Source organism: Pollicipes pollicipes, unplaced genomic scaffold, assembly GCF_011947565.3.
Source record: "Pollicipes pollicipes isolate AB1234 unplaced genomic scaffold, Ppol_2.1 Scaffold_4881;HRSCAF=5763_pilon_pilon_pilon, whole genome shotgun sequence".
NCBI classification, from domain to species: Eukaryota; Metazoa; Arthropoda; class Thecostraca; order Pollicipedomorpha; family Pollicipedidae; genus Pollicipes; species Pollicipes pollicipes.
The window spans coordinates 56342040-56358614 of NW_023596576.1; the positions used below are offsets into that span (position 1 = coordinate 56342040).

At 47.7% G+C, this 16575-nt stretch overlaps 1 protein-coding gene across 1 annotated transcript; it reads left to right on the forward strand.

Moving 5' to 3' along the window:
• Window positions 1–2530: 2530 nt before the first annotated feature.
• On the forward strand, window positions 2531–12751 carry LOC119099705 (venom carboxylesterase-6). The gene is made up of 3 exons (XM_037222768.1): window positions 2531–2723; window positions 9000–9156; window positions 10856–12751. The coding sequence occupies exons 2-3, from the start codon at window positions 9000–9002 to the stop codon at window positions 12418–12420; spliced, it is 1722 nt and encodes a 573-aa protein (XP_037078663.1). The 5' UTR covers window positions 2531–2723; the 3' UTR covers window positions 12421–12751.
• The last annotated feature ends 3824 nt before the right edge of the window (window positions 12752–16575 follow it).

Below are 16575 nucleotides of genomic sequence, written 5' to 3' on the forward strand. Positions count from 1 at the left end.
TTTGGGGGGTGAGTTGGATGACTGTCTGCCAGCAGGCCATGCAAAAGGCACTGATTTTTTGTTTTTGTTTTGGAGGGAGCAGGAAGAAGCCGGTAAGTCTACTGTGGACCAAGTAATTGCTTACCTCACCTGCTTTCAACACATCATTGGTAACCAGAGTTAGCCATTTTCTGTTTTGATCCATCGAGCTTCGCCATAAGACAAGTTATGATGCCACAAGGCATGCAATGGGCTTATTTTGTTCCATATTCTTGGTTATTTTCCCCAAATTTCTTGAAGTCCCTCACGGCTGCTTTAACCAGATGTTTTCTATAGTTGTCATGGTTTGCTGACCGGCAAATGACTGTACTGTATATATGCACTACATTTTTAAGGATATGTTTTTATGACATATGATATAAAAATATGCTCTATATTTTCAAGGACTGGGATACTCTAAGCTGCATAGCAATTATAATATGAGTTAAATATTGGTATGTAACAAAAAGTCAGACCACCCCATTTAAAATGAGAAGCCAACATCTCAAACTTTGTCACTAAATATGAATAAACAAGTCCAAGTGGATGTATTTTCTGCAGCTGAAAAGGCAAGCGGCAATACTGGCATGATCATCTAAAAGTTATGTTATTTTTGGAGAAGAGATTGTTTTGTGGAGCATACCCATTACTGCCCCTGATCAGGGCATGGGCTAATCATGACAATCAAAATAAGTTGTTCAAAACGATTTAAAGTGTTTTGATTTGCTTGTTGTCAACTTTGTCTGATCTCAATAAGCATGCACAAATGAAATGAATACAAATGCAAGTTGGAACCAGCCAAAAACTCGCCTTAAATATCATGTTTTTACCACAAGTGCTGCTGTCAACAGATAGGTGAGTTGAGATGATGATTCAACTTATGGTCTACTCTAGGTTAGGTTAAGTTGGTCAAGTGCATGGCAAGTGGCAATAGGAATTGTGCAAGAATCAGTAACACAACTGCTGCTGTGATACAAACAGGTTATACAGGATGAGATGATGCAGGGCCTCTTTAGGTTAGGCAGAGGCTACTTTCATAGAAATAAGCATTGGTATTTTGTAAGAAACAGTGACAAAATGTTTGTTTTCCCCGACCCCACCTTAACAGAAGCCAGAAGTATGTGTATTGTGTTTGACTTGGCGATGGGCTGATGTGTAGGAGTCCAATATTTTTTTTGTTTGAGCGTTTTATGCTTGTTGAATTTTCTGTTGTTATATTGTTATTGAATTCCTTCGCTTTGTTTCGTTTTAAAAGTGCTGTGGAAGGTAATTGAAAAGTGCAGCATCAAACTATTGGTGTTAGTAATTTGTTATGGTCATAATACTGTCATGAAATTACTATGTTCTAACACGCGGTTGGCCGGCTAGATACCCTTCGCTCGGGTGTGGGGGGTGTGTCAGTTTGAACCCCTCCTCTGAGATCTCGGGAACTAAGGAAGCTAGAGGCACCAAATTTACAGGGTGTCTTGACGTGTCTTGAAGCGTCTATACGTGAACTAACTTAGGTTAAGGTTTCAGCTTCCTAGGTCATGACCTTCAGGTCGCATAAGGTCAAACAAGGTCCAATTCCAGGTTTGTCTCCAAAGCGCCCCCAGAACCTGGGCAACTGTCTCTAAGCAAAATGTCACAAGCCCATTTGAGGTCACTGACCTTATTTGACCTTTTGAAGGTCGTGGTGATGAAAATGATACAAGACTGCTCTGAATTTTGCATTTAAATAAGCGACAACTATTACGCTAGACAGTATGCTCCTAAAACAAAAAGTTCGACCCGGGTTATCTTAGGTCAATGGCCTGTTCTGACCTCTAAGAAGTCAAATAAAAATGTATCATGCGGCACCTGCTGTCAATAACTTTGAAATGAGCACCAGAAACCAGAAACAGAAACCAAACAAAAAAAAAGAAATTGCCTTCGCTGAAACCATGGGCTGACTTTGACCTGTCATAGGTCAGCGACCTTACAAGGTACATCTAAAATTTGCATGTCAAACGACCTGCTATGTAATTTTCTGCAGCTATGCAAAATGTGGCACAGTATGACCTCATACACGGGTTATGCGCGCCATGCCCTGAGGCTACCGGATGGCCGATCGAGGGTGCCGCCGGCGCAAGGTACCGCTCGCACTTCCTAGAAAGGATTGGTTCCATTCGGTCCCCGCGGTCCGTCCGGAGTCATCCAGCCCCTGTGGTCTGTCCGGAGTCATCCGGTCCCCTGTGGTCCGTCCGGAGTCATCCGGTCCCCCGTGGTCCGTCCGGAATCATCCGGTCCCCTGTGGTCCGCCCGGAGTCATCCAGTCCCCGTGGTCTATCCGGGGTCATCCAGCCCCGTGGTCCGTCCGGAGTCACCCAGCCCCCGTGGTCCTCCCGGAGTCATCCAGTTCCCTGTGGTCCGTCCGGAATCGCCCAGGCCCGCCGGTCCGGGCGCATCTGCATCTGCACTGAATGCCACCCGCGTCCTTTTCTTTGGCCGTAATCTCTCCATGCCCGGTCAGGAGAGCACAAGAGCCCGCGCGTGGCGACACGGGCGCGTCGCCAGCGAAGCCGCGCGCAGCTATTTGCTGACGCACCGTCAGCGTGACCGGGCAGTGGCGCGTCGTTCCTAAGGTCACCACCTCCGTCTTTCTGTGAGCGGCGGCCGTAGAGGACGTATTTATCCAGGAGCGCCCGGCGCGGGACGTGACAGCCGGCGAGAGGATCGTCCCAGAGGTAACTACCCCGATTCAGCAGGGGAAGTGTCAGTTGTTTTAATAAGCTCGAGGATTTTTGACATACAGATGAAATTTGACCAGTTGTGTCAGCCTGACCGCCCCATGTGTAAACTTGTATATTGAGGTGATAAAGGGCGCCAAGAATCGTTTTTGGGTTGATTCTCGCTGAGCAATAGAAACTCAGACGCTTCCCTTGGGTATTTGAACATGGGTCTAGAGGCGGTGAGCACATGACGCTAAAATGATAGCGGCTGAGGCTTCAGCATGCCACAAATGGCGTGCAAATGTGAACGCCTTATCCCTGCAAGGTAGCCCGTCTCCCCAAACAATGTTTGTGGCATATCGTTTTCAAGCCATCAGTCAGGTGTACGTTTGTGATAAAATATGTTTTTGAAGGCCTCTTTTACATTAATGTACCTGATCTTTTTACGGGCAAGTCCACAGGTCAAGTAAGTTTCACTCGAACTATGGTAAAATGTTCAACCGGTGGGGCCCACCGACCATTACGCTTTCTACGAGCTAACGTTTTTGGCATCACTGGTCGCAAGTTCACGGTCGCTGAAATGCGGGTTTCAGCAACGCAAGAGCGACTTTTAACGTGGTCGCGTGGCAGGTCCACCTGACCTCCTCCCGAAGGTTTTTAACGCGTTTGGATGGCGGCTCCACCTGATCTTTTCGCGAAGGTTTTTAACGCGTTTGGGTGACGGGTCCACCTGACCTCCTCCTGAAGGTTTTTAACGCGTTCGGGCGGCGGGTCCACCTGACGTTCTCCCGAAGGTTTGTCCAGAATTATTGCCGAACGGCGCGGTGAAGTCGCGTAAAATTTTGCATAGCTGTGGAGAACTGAAAAGCGGAACTTTTGGTTTAAAAATAGACGTACCTTGCAAGATTGCTCACCTATGGCAGGTTAAAGTCAAGCCATGGCTGTCAGCGAAGGGAATTTCTTGGGAACCGTTCAATGTGAAGGAATAACGGAGTGTTAGACGAAGTCATACATATCTGAGATAGTTTCTTGGGCAATAAACGAATTGAATTTATAATCAGTGTCCTAGAATTGCCGACTTTGGGTGTAAAGCAACACCCTATGGGGAGGAATTTTTCACTCCTTTCCCCATATTTTATGTGAATTTTTCACTCCTGCCTGACATTGTCTAATCGTACATGCCAAACCCCTATTTCCCTTTCTGAGGTTTTCAGATGTCATCCAAAACCGAGCTCACTTGAAACGACCAAGCATAAACGAGGCTCCGCAGAACCTGGACATCTATGGCTATGTCGTGCCTCACCTACATCTGAATCATGTCTATGTATACACAGAGCAAGGGCGCCAGGTACCTCCAAGCCCAAGAACCTCAGCGACCCCAGCCGCTCGCACGCATTAAGTTTGGTTTGTTTACAAAATGCATCACAATCTGCAGCTGTGCGCCAAATGCCAGGTTTTCACGCATCCCCTATTTTTAGTCTCACCACCACACCACGAAAGCAGAGCCTGGAGCAAACACCAGCAAGGCATGGTAGAGAATTTTACTCTACGTCCCTCTTTTATCCCGAGGAAACTTGACTACTAAATTGCATCGCTCCCGAAATGCGTGAGTGAAAGTTCAAGAAATGTCTTTTAAATTAAAATTATGAGATGAATATCACCATTTGAGCACTTATATTAACAGATTTTAAGCAAAATCAGGTGATCACAAAATTTTGCGAGAAATTGGCAGTATTTTTGTTTATTTAGTGTATCATGATGTTACTGGCGTACCCCTGAGACCGCCCCTGCTCGCGCCGCCAGTGCTGCTGCACTTTGGTACGCCGCGGCCCCGAATGGCGGTGTACTGCCTGGGGCGCCACCCGCCGGAGTCGGCGCCGCCCGCTCGCTTCGCGGGATAATACAGTTGCCGTCTCGCAGCGCTCGTGTCTGGTCTGGGCAGACAACACGTAGACTTGAATATTTAGCTGCTTATGTTTTTCTTGGTATCATACCAGTGTGATAACACTTTATTCTTTCCTCCTTTTCCATTGTCTTAAGAGGTACCACCTGCTGCTTAAAATGTTGACCAATTTCTTTGCAAGATGCTCCAACTGCAAGCTTGTACGTATTTCATACATAAATGGGATAAATTCGCCGGCCGCCCAAGCATGTTTGATATGCATCCAAGCGTGAACAATTCACAGGGAATGAAGGAGACAATTTGAAGCACAGAACTTATTTTTACCGTCATTTTTGCCCTCTTAAACCTTCGGTTAACCGTTTTCTTGGTTCGTGGCGGTGCTCAATAAGAATAACTCCAAGCTTTTCGAGTCTCTGACTTACCATGCTACCTGGCAAGGCTTAAAATAGCCTTGCGTAATGCTGCCTCTGTATGGTAGCATTCGAATATGCTGCCATATAGAGCCTTGGGACAGACCTGACGCAGCTAATACAGAAGTGTTTGATGGCGAAATTCTGTCCTGTGGAGATGTTTATCATGCGCACCTCTTACTTGTTTCGCATTTTAATCTCGGAGGTTGGTGGGCATGATTGATATTTATATTTAGGGGGTGAGTCGGATGACCGTCTGCCAGCAGACCATGCAAAAGGCACTGAATTTTTGTTTTTGGGGGAGAGGGAAGAAGCCGGTAAGTCTCCTGTGGACCAAGTAGTTGTTTACCTTACCTACTTTCAACACATGATCGGTTACCAGAGTTAGCCATTTTCTGTTTTAATGCATCGAGTTTTGCCATAAGGCAAACTATGATGCCACAACGCATGCAATGGGCTTATTTTGTTCCATATTCTTGGTTATTTGCCCCAGATTTCTTCAAGTGGTCCCTCATGGCTGCTTTAACCAGATGTTTGCTATAGTTGTCATGGTTTGCTGACTGGCAAATGACTGTACTGTACATATGCACTATATTTTTAACACAGGGATACTTTAAGCTGCTTAGCAAGTATAACATGAGGTAAATATTGGTATGTAACAAATAGTCAGACCACCCCATTTAAATTGTGAAGCCAACATATCAGACTTTGCCATTAAATATGAATAAAGAAGCCCAAACAGATGCATTTGCTGCAGCTGAAAAGGCAAGCAGCAATACTGGCATGGCCATCTAAAAGTCATGATATTTTTTAGAGAAGAGACTGTTTTGTGTGGCATACACATTACTGCCCTTGACGTAGGCTAACCATGACAATCAACATATGCTGTTGAAAGTGATTTAAAGTGTTTTGATTTGCGTGTTGTCAACTTTGTCCAATGTCAAAAGCAGGCACAAATGAACTGAATACAAATGCACGCTGAAACCAGCCAAAAACTAGCCTTGAATGTCATGTTTTTATCACGAGTGCTGCTGTCAACAGATAGGTGAGTTGAGATGATGTTCATCATAAAGGCTACTCTAAGTTGGGTTAAGTTGGTCAATTGCATGGCAAGTGACAATAGGAATTGTGCAAGAATCAGTAACTCACAACTGCTGCTGTGTTGCAAATTGGTTATGCAGGATGAGATGATGTAAGGCCTCTTTAGGTTAGGCATAGGCTACTTGCATGGAAATAAGCATTGGTACTTTGTGAGAAACAGTGACAAAATGTTTGTTTTCCCTGACCCCACCTCAACAGAAGCCAGAAGCATGTCTATTGTGTTTGACTTGGTGATGGGCTAATGTGTAGGAGTCCAATGTTTTTGTGTTTTTTTTTTTGTTTGAGTGTTTAAGGCTTGGTGAATTTTCCGTTGTTATATTGTTATTGAATTCCTTCGCTTCGTTCTAAAAGTGCTGTGGAAAGGAATTGAAAAGTGCAGGATAAAATTGTTGGTGTTAATAATTTGTTATACTCATAATACTGTCATGAAATTACTATGTTTTAACACGCGCCCGGTTGGCTGCCTAGACACCCTTCGCTCGCGTGAGGTGGAGGTCTTTCTGAACCCGCCTTTGAGATCTCGTGAACTAAGAAAGCTAGAGACACCAAATTTACAGGGTGTCTTGACCTATATGCGAACTCATTTAGGTTAAGGTTTCAGCTTCCTAGGTCATGACCTTCAGGTTGAATAAGGTCAAACAAGGTCAAACCCCAGGTTGTTCTCCAAAGCGCCCCAGAACCTAGGCAGCTGTCTCTAAGCAAAAGGTCACAAGCCCATTTGAGGTCATTGACCTTGTTTGACCTTTTGCGGGTCATGGTGACCAAAATGATACAAGACTGCTCTGCGTTTTCATTTGAATAAGCGACAAATATTACGCTAGGCAGTATGTTCCTAGAACAAAATGTCCGACCCGGGTCGTCTTAGGTCAATGGCCTGTTCTGATCTCTAAGATTCAATTGAAAATGCATAATGCAGTTCCTGCTGTCAATAAATTCGAAATGAGCACCAGAAACTATCCCATACAGCAAGCCCTGGAGCAATAAATCAGGTTGGTTTTGAAATCGGTCTGAGCATCATACCTGACCTTAGGTCAACGTAATTTGCTCATTCAGTATTTGTGGTGCCTGAGAAAGCATCTCAGATATGTATGTCTTCGTCAAACACTCCGTTGCTGTATCAGATTGAACGATTCCCTAGAAATTGCCTTCGCTGAAACCATGGGCTGACTTTGACCTGTCATAGGTCAGCGACCTTACAAGGTACATCTAAAATTTGTATGTCAAACGATCCGCTATGCAATTTTGTACAGCTATGCAAAATGTGGCGCGGCTATGCCGCGCCGTTCAAAAACCATTCTGGAAAAGACCTCGGGAGGTCAATTTGCCCCCCCCCCCCCTCCAGCCCGAGCGTGTGTTAATGTGTTCTGTTTCACTTTAGTGGCCTGAGATGTTAAAAAGCGAAATAGTTTTGTCAAGTTTCTGATATTACGTCCATGCCAACTTGAAATAGATGTATTTGTTTGCTGAAGCATCCGTCACGAGCTCATAAGTTCCGTCTTTTGTGAATTGATTTTCTCACTCCCGCGCGGTCTTTTTGCGACGGAATTTTTCACTCCCACCCTAGTTCAAAAGCGATTCTAGCTCCCTGTTTATAACTGTATCCAATTGCATTGCCCTATGGTGGTCAGATATGAAGATCAGAACAGATTCAAAACTAACCTGCTGTTTAAATTGAGAGCTTGGTGTTATGGAATAGTTTCTTATCCTCATTTGGAATATATTAATAGTGACGACCGCAACAGACATGTTCAATGTTTTTTAAGGGTCAGAGAAGGTCACTGACCTAAAATGACCCAGGTCAATATTTATTTAGGAGCACACCGCCTAGCGCAATCTCTGACGCTGGTTCGAATGACAAAATAGTAGCAATCTCCTAGGTATCTGCTCACCTGAACATTATAAAGGTTAAACAAGGTCGCTGACCTCGTTGAACTTTTGCTTAGAACAGGTATCTAACTTCACGGCGGTCGTATGACGGAGTCTCGGGGCACTTTAGTCACCAATCTGGAGTTTGACCATGTTTGACGTATTTTGAGCCTAAGGTCATAACTAAGGAGCCTCGAATTTGGACTCAACTGAGTTCGCGTCCAGGCCAACCTGCCCTGTGAATTTAGTGTCGCGACAACAAAGCGCGAGACGAAGGGGGTACTGGTTTCGATCGCTGGGCGTCGCAGAGAGATTCCAGTACCAGACGCCGACGAATGGGGAGACGGCTAACCGTTCTGGCACCAGTGTGCGTCGGTAGGGCGTGATGGTCACGTGACGGCGTGAACAGGCCGCAGATCCACTTGTTTCGGGGCGGTTTACTCTAGCATATCTAGATTTCGTACTGAAGTGAGAGGCTGTGGAGCTGTTCTTGTTCGAGGAGAGTGAAAGATCGCCAATCCGACGAGTGTTGAACGCGTGTACAGTTGCAGCAGGCTCCTCTGATTCTGCTGGTTTCTGTTTGTCAACAGTTCCACTTTTGCACTGAGATTCATGCGAAATCTTCAAGTTCTGGTTTTAGCGTGGAGCCAATGGTATGTCGGTGTACGGTTGTGAGTTTCCGTTGTTTCAGCGGCTCGTGCTTTGTTCGGGCTAATAAGATAGTGGTTGGAGTGCTATTTTTCTGCTCGTTTGGGAAAAATAACCTTGTAACTGTTTGGTAAGCTGCTTTTTACACGTTGCTCAAAGCAAATTTACACATAAACCTGTTGAATGAAAATATGATGCATGAGCGAAAACACCAAAACGTCACTTATCTAACTGCTTCGTATGTTTCGACACGTTCTGTGAATTCAACGACTGTGCTCGTCTCATTTGATCTTTCGGCAGCTGAAAAGTGTGCAGTTACGCACGAGCTGTGGAGAGAAGCTGAACTGCATTAACGTGTTCCAGATGACGTTGGTGATGCGGCTCCTAGCGCTGCTGGGCGTGCTGGGCGCTATATTCGACGGAGCAGTCGCTGACAACTCCATCGTGTCGACGAAATCTGGAGATGTCCGAGGTGTACAAGCAAAGTCTTTCCTCGGAAACGAGTACTTCTCCTTTAAAGGTAGGAGGCGAAAGTTGTATGTTTAAACCAGTTTACTTTATTGTAACGCATCCGCTATTTTAAAAATAAAATGGTTCAGGTTCGAAATACAACCAAGACTAACGCCGTTGGGCATGAATAATCGGGAAGTCCTTTATGTTGAGGTACTCGACTACCAAGCTATGAGAAAAAGCCTACTGATGGACCGAAGAACAAAGTCCCTCTTAACGTTTTCCTCGGGCTAGACGGTAACGCCCCTAAGAGAAAAACGCAAAAAATCGTGGCAAAACACGCACATATTCTGGGGCGTCAGGAACGTATACGCAGCTTGGTGCGCATTCTTGTTTAGGGGGCAGGCCATCAAAAACGTTCTTACGCTACTTGCTAATAAGCTACGTCATCCTATTCATCTTTGCTTTTGCCAGTGTTTGCAATTTTTGGGCTCATCATTGTCAAACAGAATAAGTAGGTACCGGCATATTGTGCTCTATTGGCAAAGTGTTGAAACGGGCCTTTGGCAGATGGCGTGCATGGGGTGGCGTGAGTGGTTGACAAAAGGAACTGAATCACAGGGATCAGGAGGGAATGCCACAGTTACATACGTCGTAAGCACGTTGAAGCACACTACGAAGGAGTGCACGAGCCTATGCCCCTGTTTTATGATCATACATCGAGGGGTCAGAGGTCACCAGTACCTATACAGCTATCAGACCTCTGCAGAAGCTGAACAGGCTGGTGACACAGCCCACTTGAGAGAAATTGAGAGCCCCGTAGCCATCGAGAGGCCCAACTAAAGACACCAAAGCCCGTTAACATGACGTTGTGGTCTGTTCCCGGTCCAACCCCATGCAGGTGCTGGTTACACGAAGCCGACCAGCACGCATATTCTCAAATGTGTTATGAAAGACGGTTGAATGCAAGCAGCCCCACATAATTTAGAACGAATCAGTTAATGCAATGGCGCATAGAATGACCGCACGCCCTGACCAGCGAACCGATACATACATATATATATATATATATATATATATATATATACGCGGAAACCCTGTAGACATTTTTAAGGGACACCGCAGCCTCGGTAATTTTACCTCTAAGTTGTTTTTTTTAGGGAGGGCCCAAACTGGTCTTGCTCAGAAAGGTCCCATGAGAACTCCTCACGGCAACAGCCGTGAGGCTTCTGTCCAGGCCACCTCGAGGTCGGACCCCTCCTCACGAAAATCTGTCCGTCTGCAGTTAAGACGCACGAGCATGTCTGAACTTTACAAAGTTCGATTCGCGCAGTAACGACATCATAAGGAACACATGAATATGCTACATGCGTACGGTGTGTTCTCGCTGCACGCGGGACAGCAGGCAAGATAATTGACAACAGCGCCGTAAATACCCGGCAAATAATGTTGAGCGTTGTTGCTCCAAGATAGTCGTGTGCATTGATCGCCGTGGCTCAGCCGGCTTCAGATATCGTGCCATAACGTCCACATAGCACTTGCTATCCCATTCATATGTATCTCGTTGAGCGGCGAACCCGAGCCGGTGGCGGACGTCTCCGGTACTGTTTCACTCGTAATATTCTTTCTCGTACGCCCGCTCCGTATCTTATCCCGCCGCGATGAGCCACGTTGTTATCGCCGCTGTGCTCGCGTCCTTGTGTCCACCTCCCCTCCCCGCTGATCACGTGGGTGGCACGTTTCATAACGTCATGACGCTCCGTCCGCAGGCATTCCGTACGCCGAGCCTCCGCTGGGACTGATGCGGTTCCGGGCGCCACAGCCTCACCCGGGCTGGACGGGGGTCCGCGACGCCAAGGACCACGGCGACGTGTGTCTGCAGTACGACATGTTCGCCGGTGGTGTGATGGCCGGCTCTGAGGACTGCTTGTTTGTGAACGTGTACACACCAAGCCTACCCACCTCGGACAAGCATCCAGACCTGCCGGTAATGGTGTGGATTCATGGCGGTGGGTTCATCAACGGCGCCGGAAACGCCGACGTCTACGGCCCGGACTATTTCATGGACGAGCAGGTGGTGCTGGTGACCTTAAACTATCGTCTTGGGCCGTTCGGCTTCCTAACCACGGCCGACGCCCACGCCCCCGGTAACTACGGCCTGCATGACCAGGTGCTCGCTCTTGAGTGGGTGCAGGCCAACATCGAGGCGTTCGGCGGCAATCGCGACGACGTCACCATCTTCGGCGAGTCGGCCGGCGGCGCCAGCGTGGGCCTGCAGGTGCTGAGCCCGCGCTCGCGGGGCCTCTTCGCCAAGGCCATCAGTCAGTCAGGAGCGTCGTTCTGCAGTTTTGGCGCCAGCGGAGAACCTCAGGGACAGATGGCGCGAGAGCATGCTGAGGTGCTGGGCTGCGACACCACCAGCAGCCTCGCTGTGGTAGACTGCCTCCGCCAGAAGCCCGCCGAGGAGGTCCTGTCGGCCATGTCAAAATTCACTCAGGATGCGCTGATGGGAATGGCTATCCTCTACAAGCCACGTGTGGATGCTGAGTCGCCGTCGCCGTTTTTACCCGAAAACCCGTACGTGGTTCTGAAAGAGGGACGCTTCAGCAGGGTGCCCTGGATGAATGGGCTGAACAGCGAGGAGGGGGCGCTTACCGTCGCCTTGCATGCCGGGGCCAAGAAGGCCCCGCCGTACCAAAGTCGCGACTGGAATGTCTGGGCTAAGGAACTGCTGGAGATCACCAAGGTGACGGCAGACCCGGCTGCAGTGGCGCAGCGCATCTACAAGTACTACTTCGGCGATGACGCCGTCACCGACGCCAACCTGAACCTGTTGGCAGACATGTTGTCAGACAGAATGTTTGCCAGTTGTGTACTGAGCGAGGTGGACCTGGCCTCGGCTCACACCGATGTGTACAGCTACGTGCTTGACCACAAGGGGGTGGGGAGGCAGAGCTTCACCGAAATCATGACTAAAGTCATGGGGATGGAGGACAGCAAGGATCTGGGCGTGGCACACGCGGATGACCTGCTCTACCTCTTCAAGCCAGAGTTCGTAGCACCCATAACACCGGACTCGGACGAGTACAAGATAATTCGACTCATGGTGTCGCTGTGGACCAACTTCGCGCGTCGAGGATACCCGAGCACTGACGTGGTGCCCATGCCCAGCTGGCCGGTCTATACGGCCAGCCGTCAGGAACACATGCGACTCAACCTAGCGCCGTCTGTAGGCCGCGCCGCCTTCAGTGTGCGGATGCAGTTCTGGCAGCAGCTCGACATCCAGGAGAATTGGCGCCAGCCCCAGATGGGACAGCGCAGGGATGAGCTTTGAGCGACGCTATCCAACAATGCTGAGCTTTCGGAAGCGATATTGACGTGCACGGAATGCTTGAAAAGCCTTAACAATATCGGCCAAAGCCTCGTTAGAGCGGTGGTGTCGTTCGTCGGGAATTTTGCATTTCCGATGATGGCTGAGCAGACACAACATAAATATTCATGACATGAATCAGACACTGTTAGTGGTTTAGTGGTTAGTTGTTTCAATGTTTCAAATGCACCATTTCTCCGCATTTTCTCTGGATTAGCTCGGCGCTTGTGGCATTGAGCAATATCTCCTCAGAATCGTATAATTATGATGTTATGCTTGTCACTTTACAAATAAAAGTACGAGTTTAAATTCTTCTTTCGAGCATGCGCCAACAGATTTCGTCACGCTAGCTAGAAATCCTTTGTGGCATTGGGCGGAGAGTTGAAAGTTTGACCACAGAAAGACCACGCAGAAGTGAAAGAATCCATTCATGAAAGCTGGACCGGAGGTTGTCAGCGGGAGATGATCCGGTCAACAAAAACATACATTCTGGTTTAGCATGCAATTAATCTCATAGACAACATGCTCTCATTTCTCAAATCTTAGGTTGTTTTTTAGTGATCTTAGGAACATGAACAAGTCCGGTAATCAATCATTTTTTGCAGACAGATAAGGTTGAAAGTTAGGTGTCTCAAAGGAAAATGAATCCTGTATTCAAGGGTAGGCTTCTTTCCGCTTCCCTACAATAAAAATCAGCATACTTGGCATTGTTTACAGACAGACAGAGTCACCTAACCTGCCGAAGAGTATAATCCTCGATCATAATCACCTACCTACACAATGGAAAAGTCAACTAAGCAAGAATATCCTTGTACTTTACATATTCCAATGGTGGAGTATCGCACCCATGATGGCTTAACTCACCCAGTGTTTTAAAGCTTCACAATAGATATGGACGATGGTTTACAACTGTGATAGGTGTATCACGATCAACGCCTTTGGCCGAAAGCGATGCCATGGATTATCTAACATCTTTCACAATACCATGACCATATAGATATCACATCACGGGTTGTCTTAGTGTTATGAGGTTATCCATGGCGATGCAAAGTTTCAACTAAGGCTATATAAACAAACATTTATCTGTTGCAGCTGCGCCATCTCTGTTCCTAAGCCATGCACCGAAGGATCTGGAAGAGAATGGTATCCAAGGTATCGATTCCGGAACAGCTTATATTTATCATCATGGAACCACGTTACCAGCGAAAAACTGCAAAAAGTTTTCAAACTCAGGAGACTTTGTATGAAAAGAATTGCCTAGGTTCAAAGTATTTTCCTCATTTGCTATGCATTGCTAGCTCTAGGGTGCCTATCAAACGTGCTTCAGTAACTGGCAAACACAAAGGCAGTCTTTTTATATCCTCCCTCGTGGTGATGCCGCCTTGCAGGGTGCAGCTGATTAACTTGAAGCCACAGCCTCAATCTGATGTCCTCAATTGAGGGATAAAGTTAGACATTGGGGTAAACCAACTTATAATGTGACTTTTTTCTGGCATACGTAATGTGGACTTTTTTTCGCGCAACTGAAAATGATGCCGACAGCAATGATTCTTGGTTGTAAGATCTGATAAGACAACAAAATTGGGTTACATTTTTGGCGTGGCATCGATAGTGCAGATTATGGGTCCAGTTCTGCCACAAAATGAAAAAACGTACAGAAAATAACATCTCGTGACAAATTTTCCACTTCATTCCGTGCTGAACATAGTCTGTATATTGCGCAGGTGGTTATCAATCCCTGTAACTAAAACTTTTCCAGCAAGTTTTAAAAATGTCCATATTTTTGGAACCTCGGAACTTTTCAGAGTCGTTATCTTTATCCAGTCTACCATTCGTATAAGTCCACTGTTCTTCCGGGACTTATGACTATATGTCAGGACCTGTGGCTGTCTCTGGCTCTTTTGCATTCTGGAGTTGCACCGGGGTTGCTCGGTCCTGATTGGTCGTCCCGCGATTTCATGACTAGCTCAGTGATTCAAAGGGTGTTCAGGGAACCCTGCGGTTGTCAAAAGGTCTCGCGGGAGTTTCCATGGCCCTTTTGACGGTGTTCGGCGCTTTAACAATGTCAGGTCCAGTAACAGTCTGAATGTTCCTTCAGTGTCTCGAAATCTTGTTATTTCGGGCGCCCTGAGAACCCATTGCTCTGCAGGGCTGTAATATGGGCTCTTCTGGAAGAAGTCTAAAATTCCATTATGTCATACATGGCTCACTGAAACAGAATGTCTCTATGTTAATTTGCCCACCCCTCCTGATACGCCGCGATTAGCTCGCAACGGCGCACAACAAACACGCGAGTCCAGCGAAGGCTATGTGCTCCACATGCGAGATATTTATTAAGGAGCAGGGATTTCAGCCAGGCTGAGAACATCCCCCCGGCGCTGGCACGGCATTTCCAGGTGAAGGAATAAGCTCCCATATCTCACGGGGGCGGGCCGATGGGCTCTCGCTGGGCCGGTCAGCGGGGCCCGGAAGTCTTCAACCCACTTTCATCCCACCACAGGAAGGACGACCCTCCGCACGAGCATGCCGACTGGGGCAAGGCTCACCTGTGGCTGCGCACCGCAGCAGTCGATCACCCGCACGCCAGCACCTAACCCCCCCCCCCCCTCCCCCCTCCCTGCTGCACGTCTCACCCCGCCGCAGCAGAGCAGCAGGACGTCCCGCCGCCCGTGGCCAAGGTCATCGATCACTTGAGCAGGACGGGACGGGAGCGCCGCCGAGCGCGGCGTGCTGCGGCGCCACGCCACGGGGCCGGGCTATAATCGGATGTCGGTTCGGTCTGGCGCGCCGAGGCAGTCTGGAGCGAGCGGCGGCGGTGTGGGCTGCATCTGCGAGACCACAACCGGCGGCTGGGAGGTGCTCAGGACACAGCGAACGCCGACGGCCTGGGGTCATCCACATGGTAACTTGCAGTTCAGCACGGTTCGACTGCCACTGGGGAGGGCCAGCCATTTTCGCACGGTTTGCTGTACTTTTGTATGCTATTATTGCTTCTTTTTCAGCGATGTGTTTTTCGTGCAGTATTATATTCACTTGTGATATCCTTTGACGGGAATCAAATATCAAGCGACGCGTTGCAACGATTCATTAATAAGCTGGCTTTGCTCGTTTGGTTGTCTTGTACTTCTGCAACTAGTTTAGAAACTTTTGTCAACCGTGATGTCTCGACCTAAGAGCAGAGGGATTGATTGTGCTGAGCCGACTTAGTCCTGCACGTCCTTGAAGTATGCGATTCATTTAGCGAGTTGCTTAGCGACGAGATCTAATTGTAGTAAAAACGCGTCAGATGGCCTTTTACGGCACGAAGACAGCAAATGTGATACGTTTTTCAATATCGCGTGACCTTGATGGCCAGTCCAAGCATAAATGATGAAACGCTTCACGTCGCCAAAGAGTTATTGGTCGAATTAACTAGCGTCTTTCTTAAGTCCTGGCCTCTCAATGTCAAGGTGCAAGATCATTTTCAAGGTCAAACTTAAAGGTAGAACTCAAGGTCAAATGATGCAAAATTTCATATCAACCAAAAGTTATCGGCTGTGCAGCTGCCACACCCATTCTCTGGCTCGCAACACGGCGAAAAAGCACCTTCTGGGATGTACGTGCAGATATAGCGGCTCTGGTTCTACGTAAAGCTGTATCCATGCCAAGGATCCTCATGCATCATCGTGCCGGCTTCTGCAATAGTGCTTCAACCTATAAACACAGACGGATAACAGAATCGTTCCGCAACCAGATAATCCCAGGACGGTCAAGCGTGTCATGCATCACACATAGTTACGATACAATCAAGCATAACTCTATAAATATACAGACCAAGCAGTGTCCTCAATGGGCTCATATGGCCCAATGCCGGGCTTATTTCGTGGGGGAGCTCACAGAATGGAAAGCGGCAGGAGGCGAAATTGGCGCGCCACAGACGAGCCCAGGGGGGTGTCACCGTATCGGTTAACACTATCAAAAAGTGGCAACATCGAGCTTGCGTGAGAATACAGGTAGTTTGGCAGCAAAGCCTGCATGACGTCAAGTATACCATATTTGATGACGTCAGTGGCACGGAAGCCTCCCAATTAGCCAGCTGACTGCTACACAACGCACTAGTTTGAATGGTGAGTATGTTTT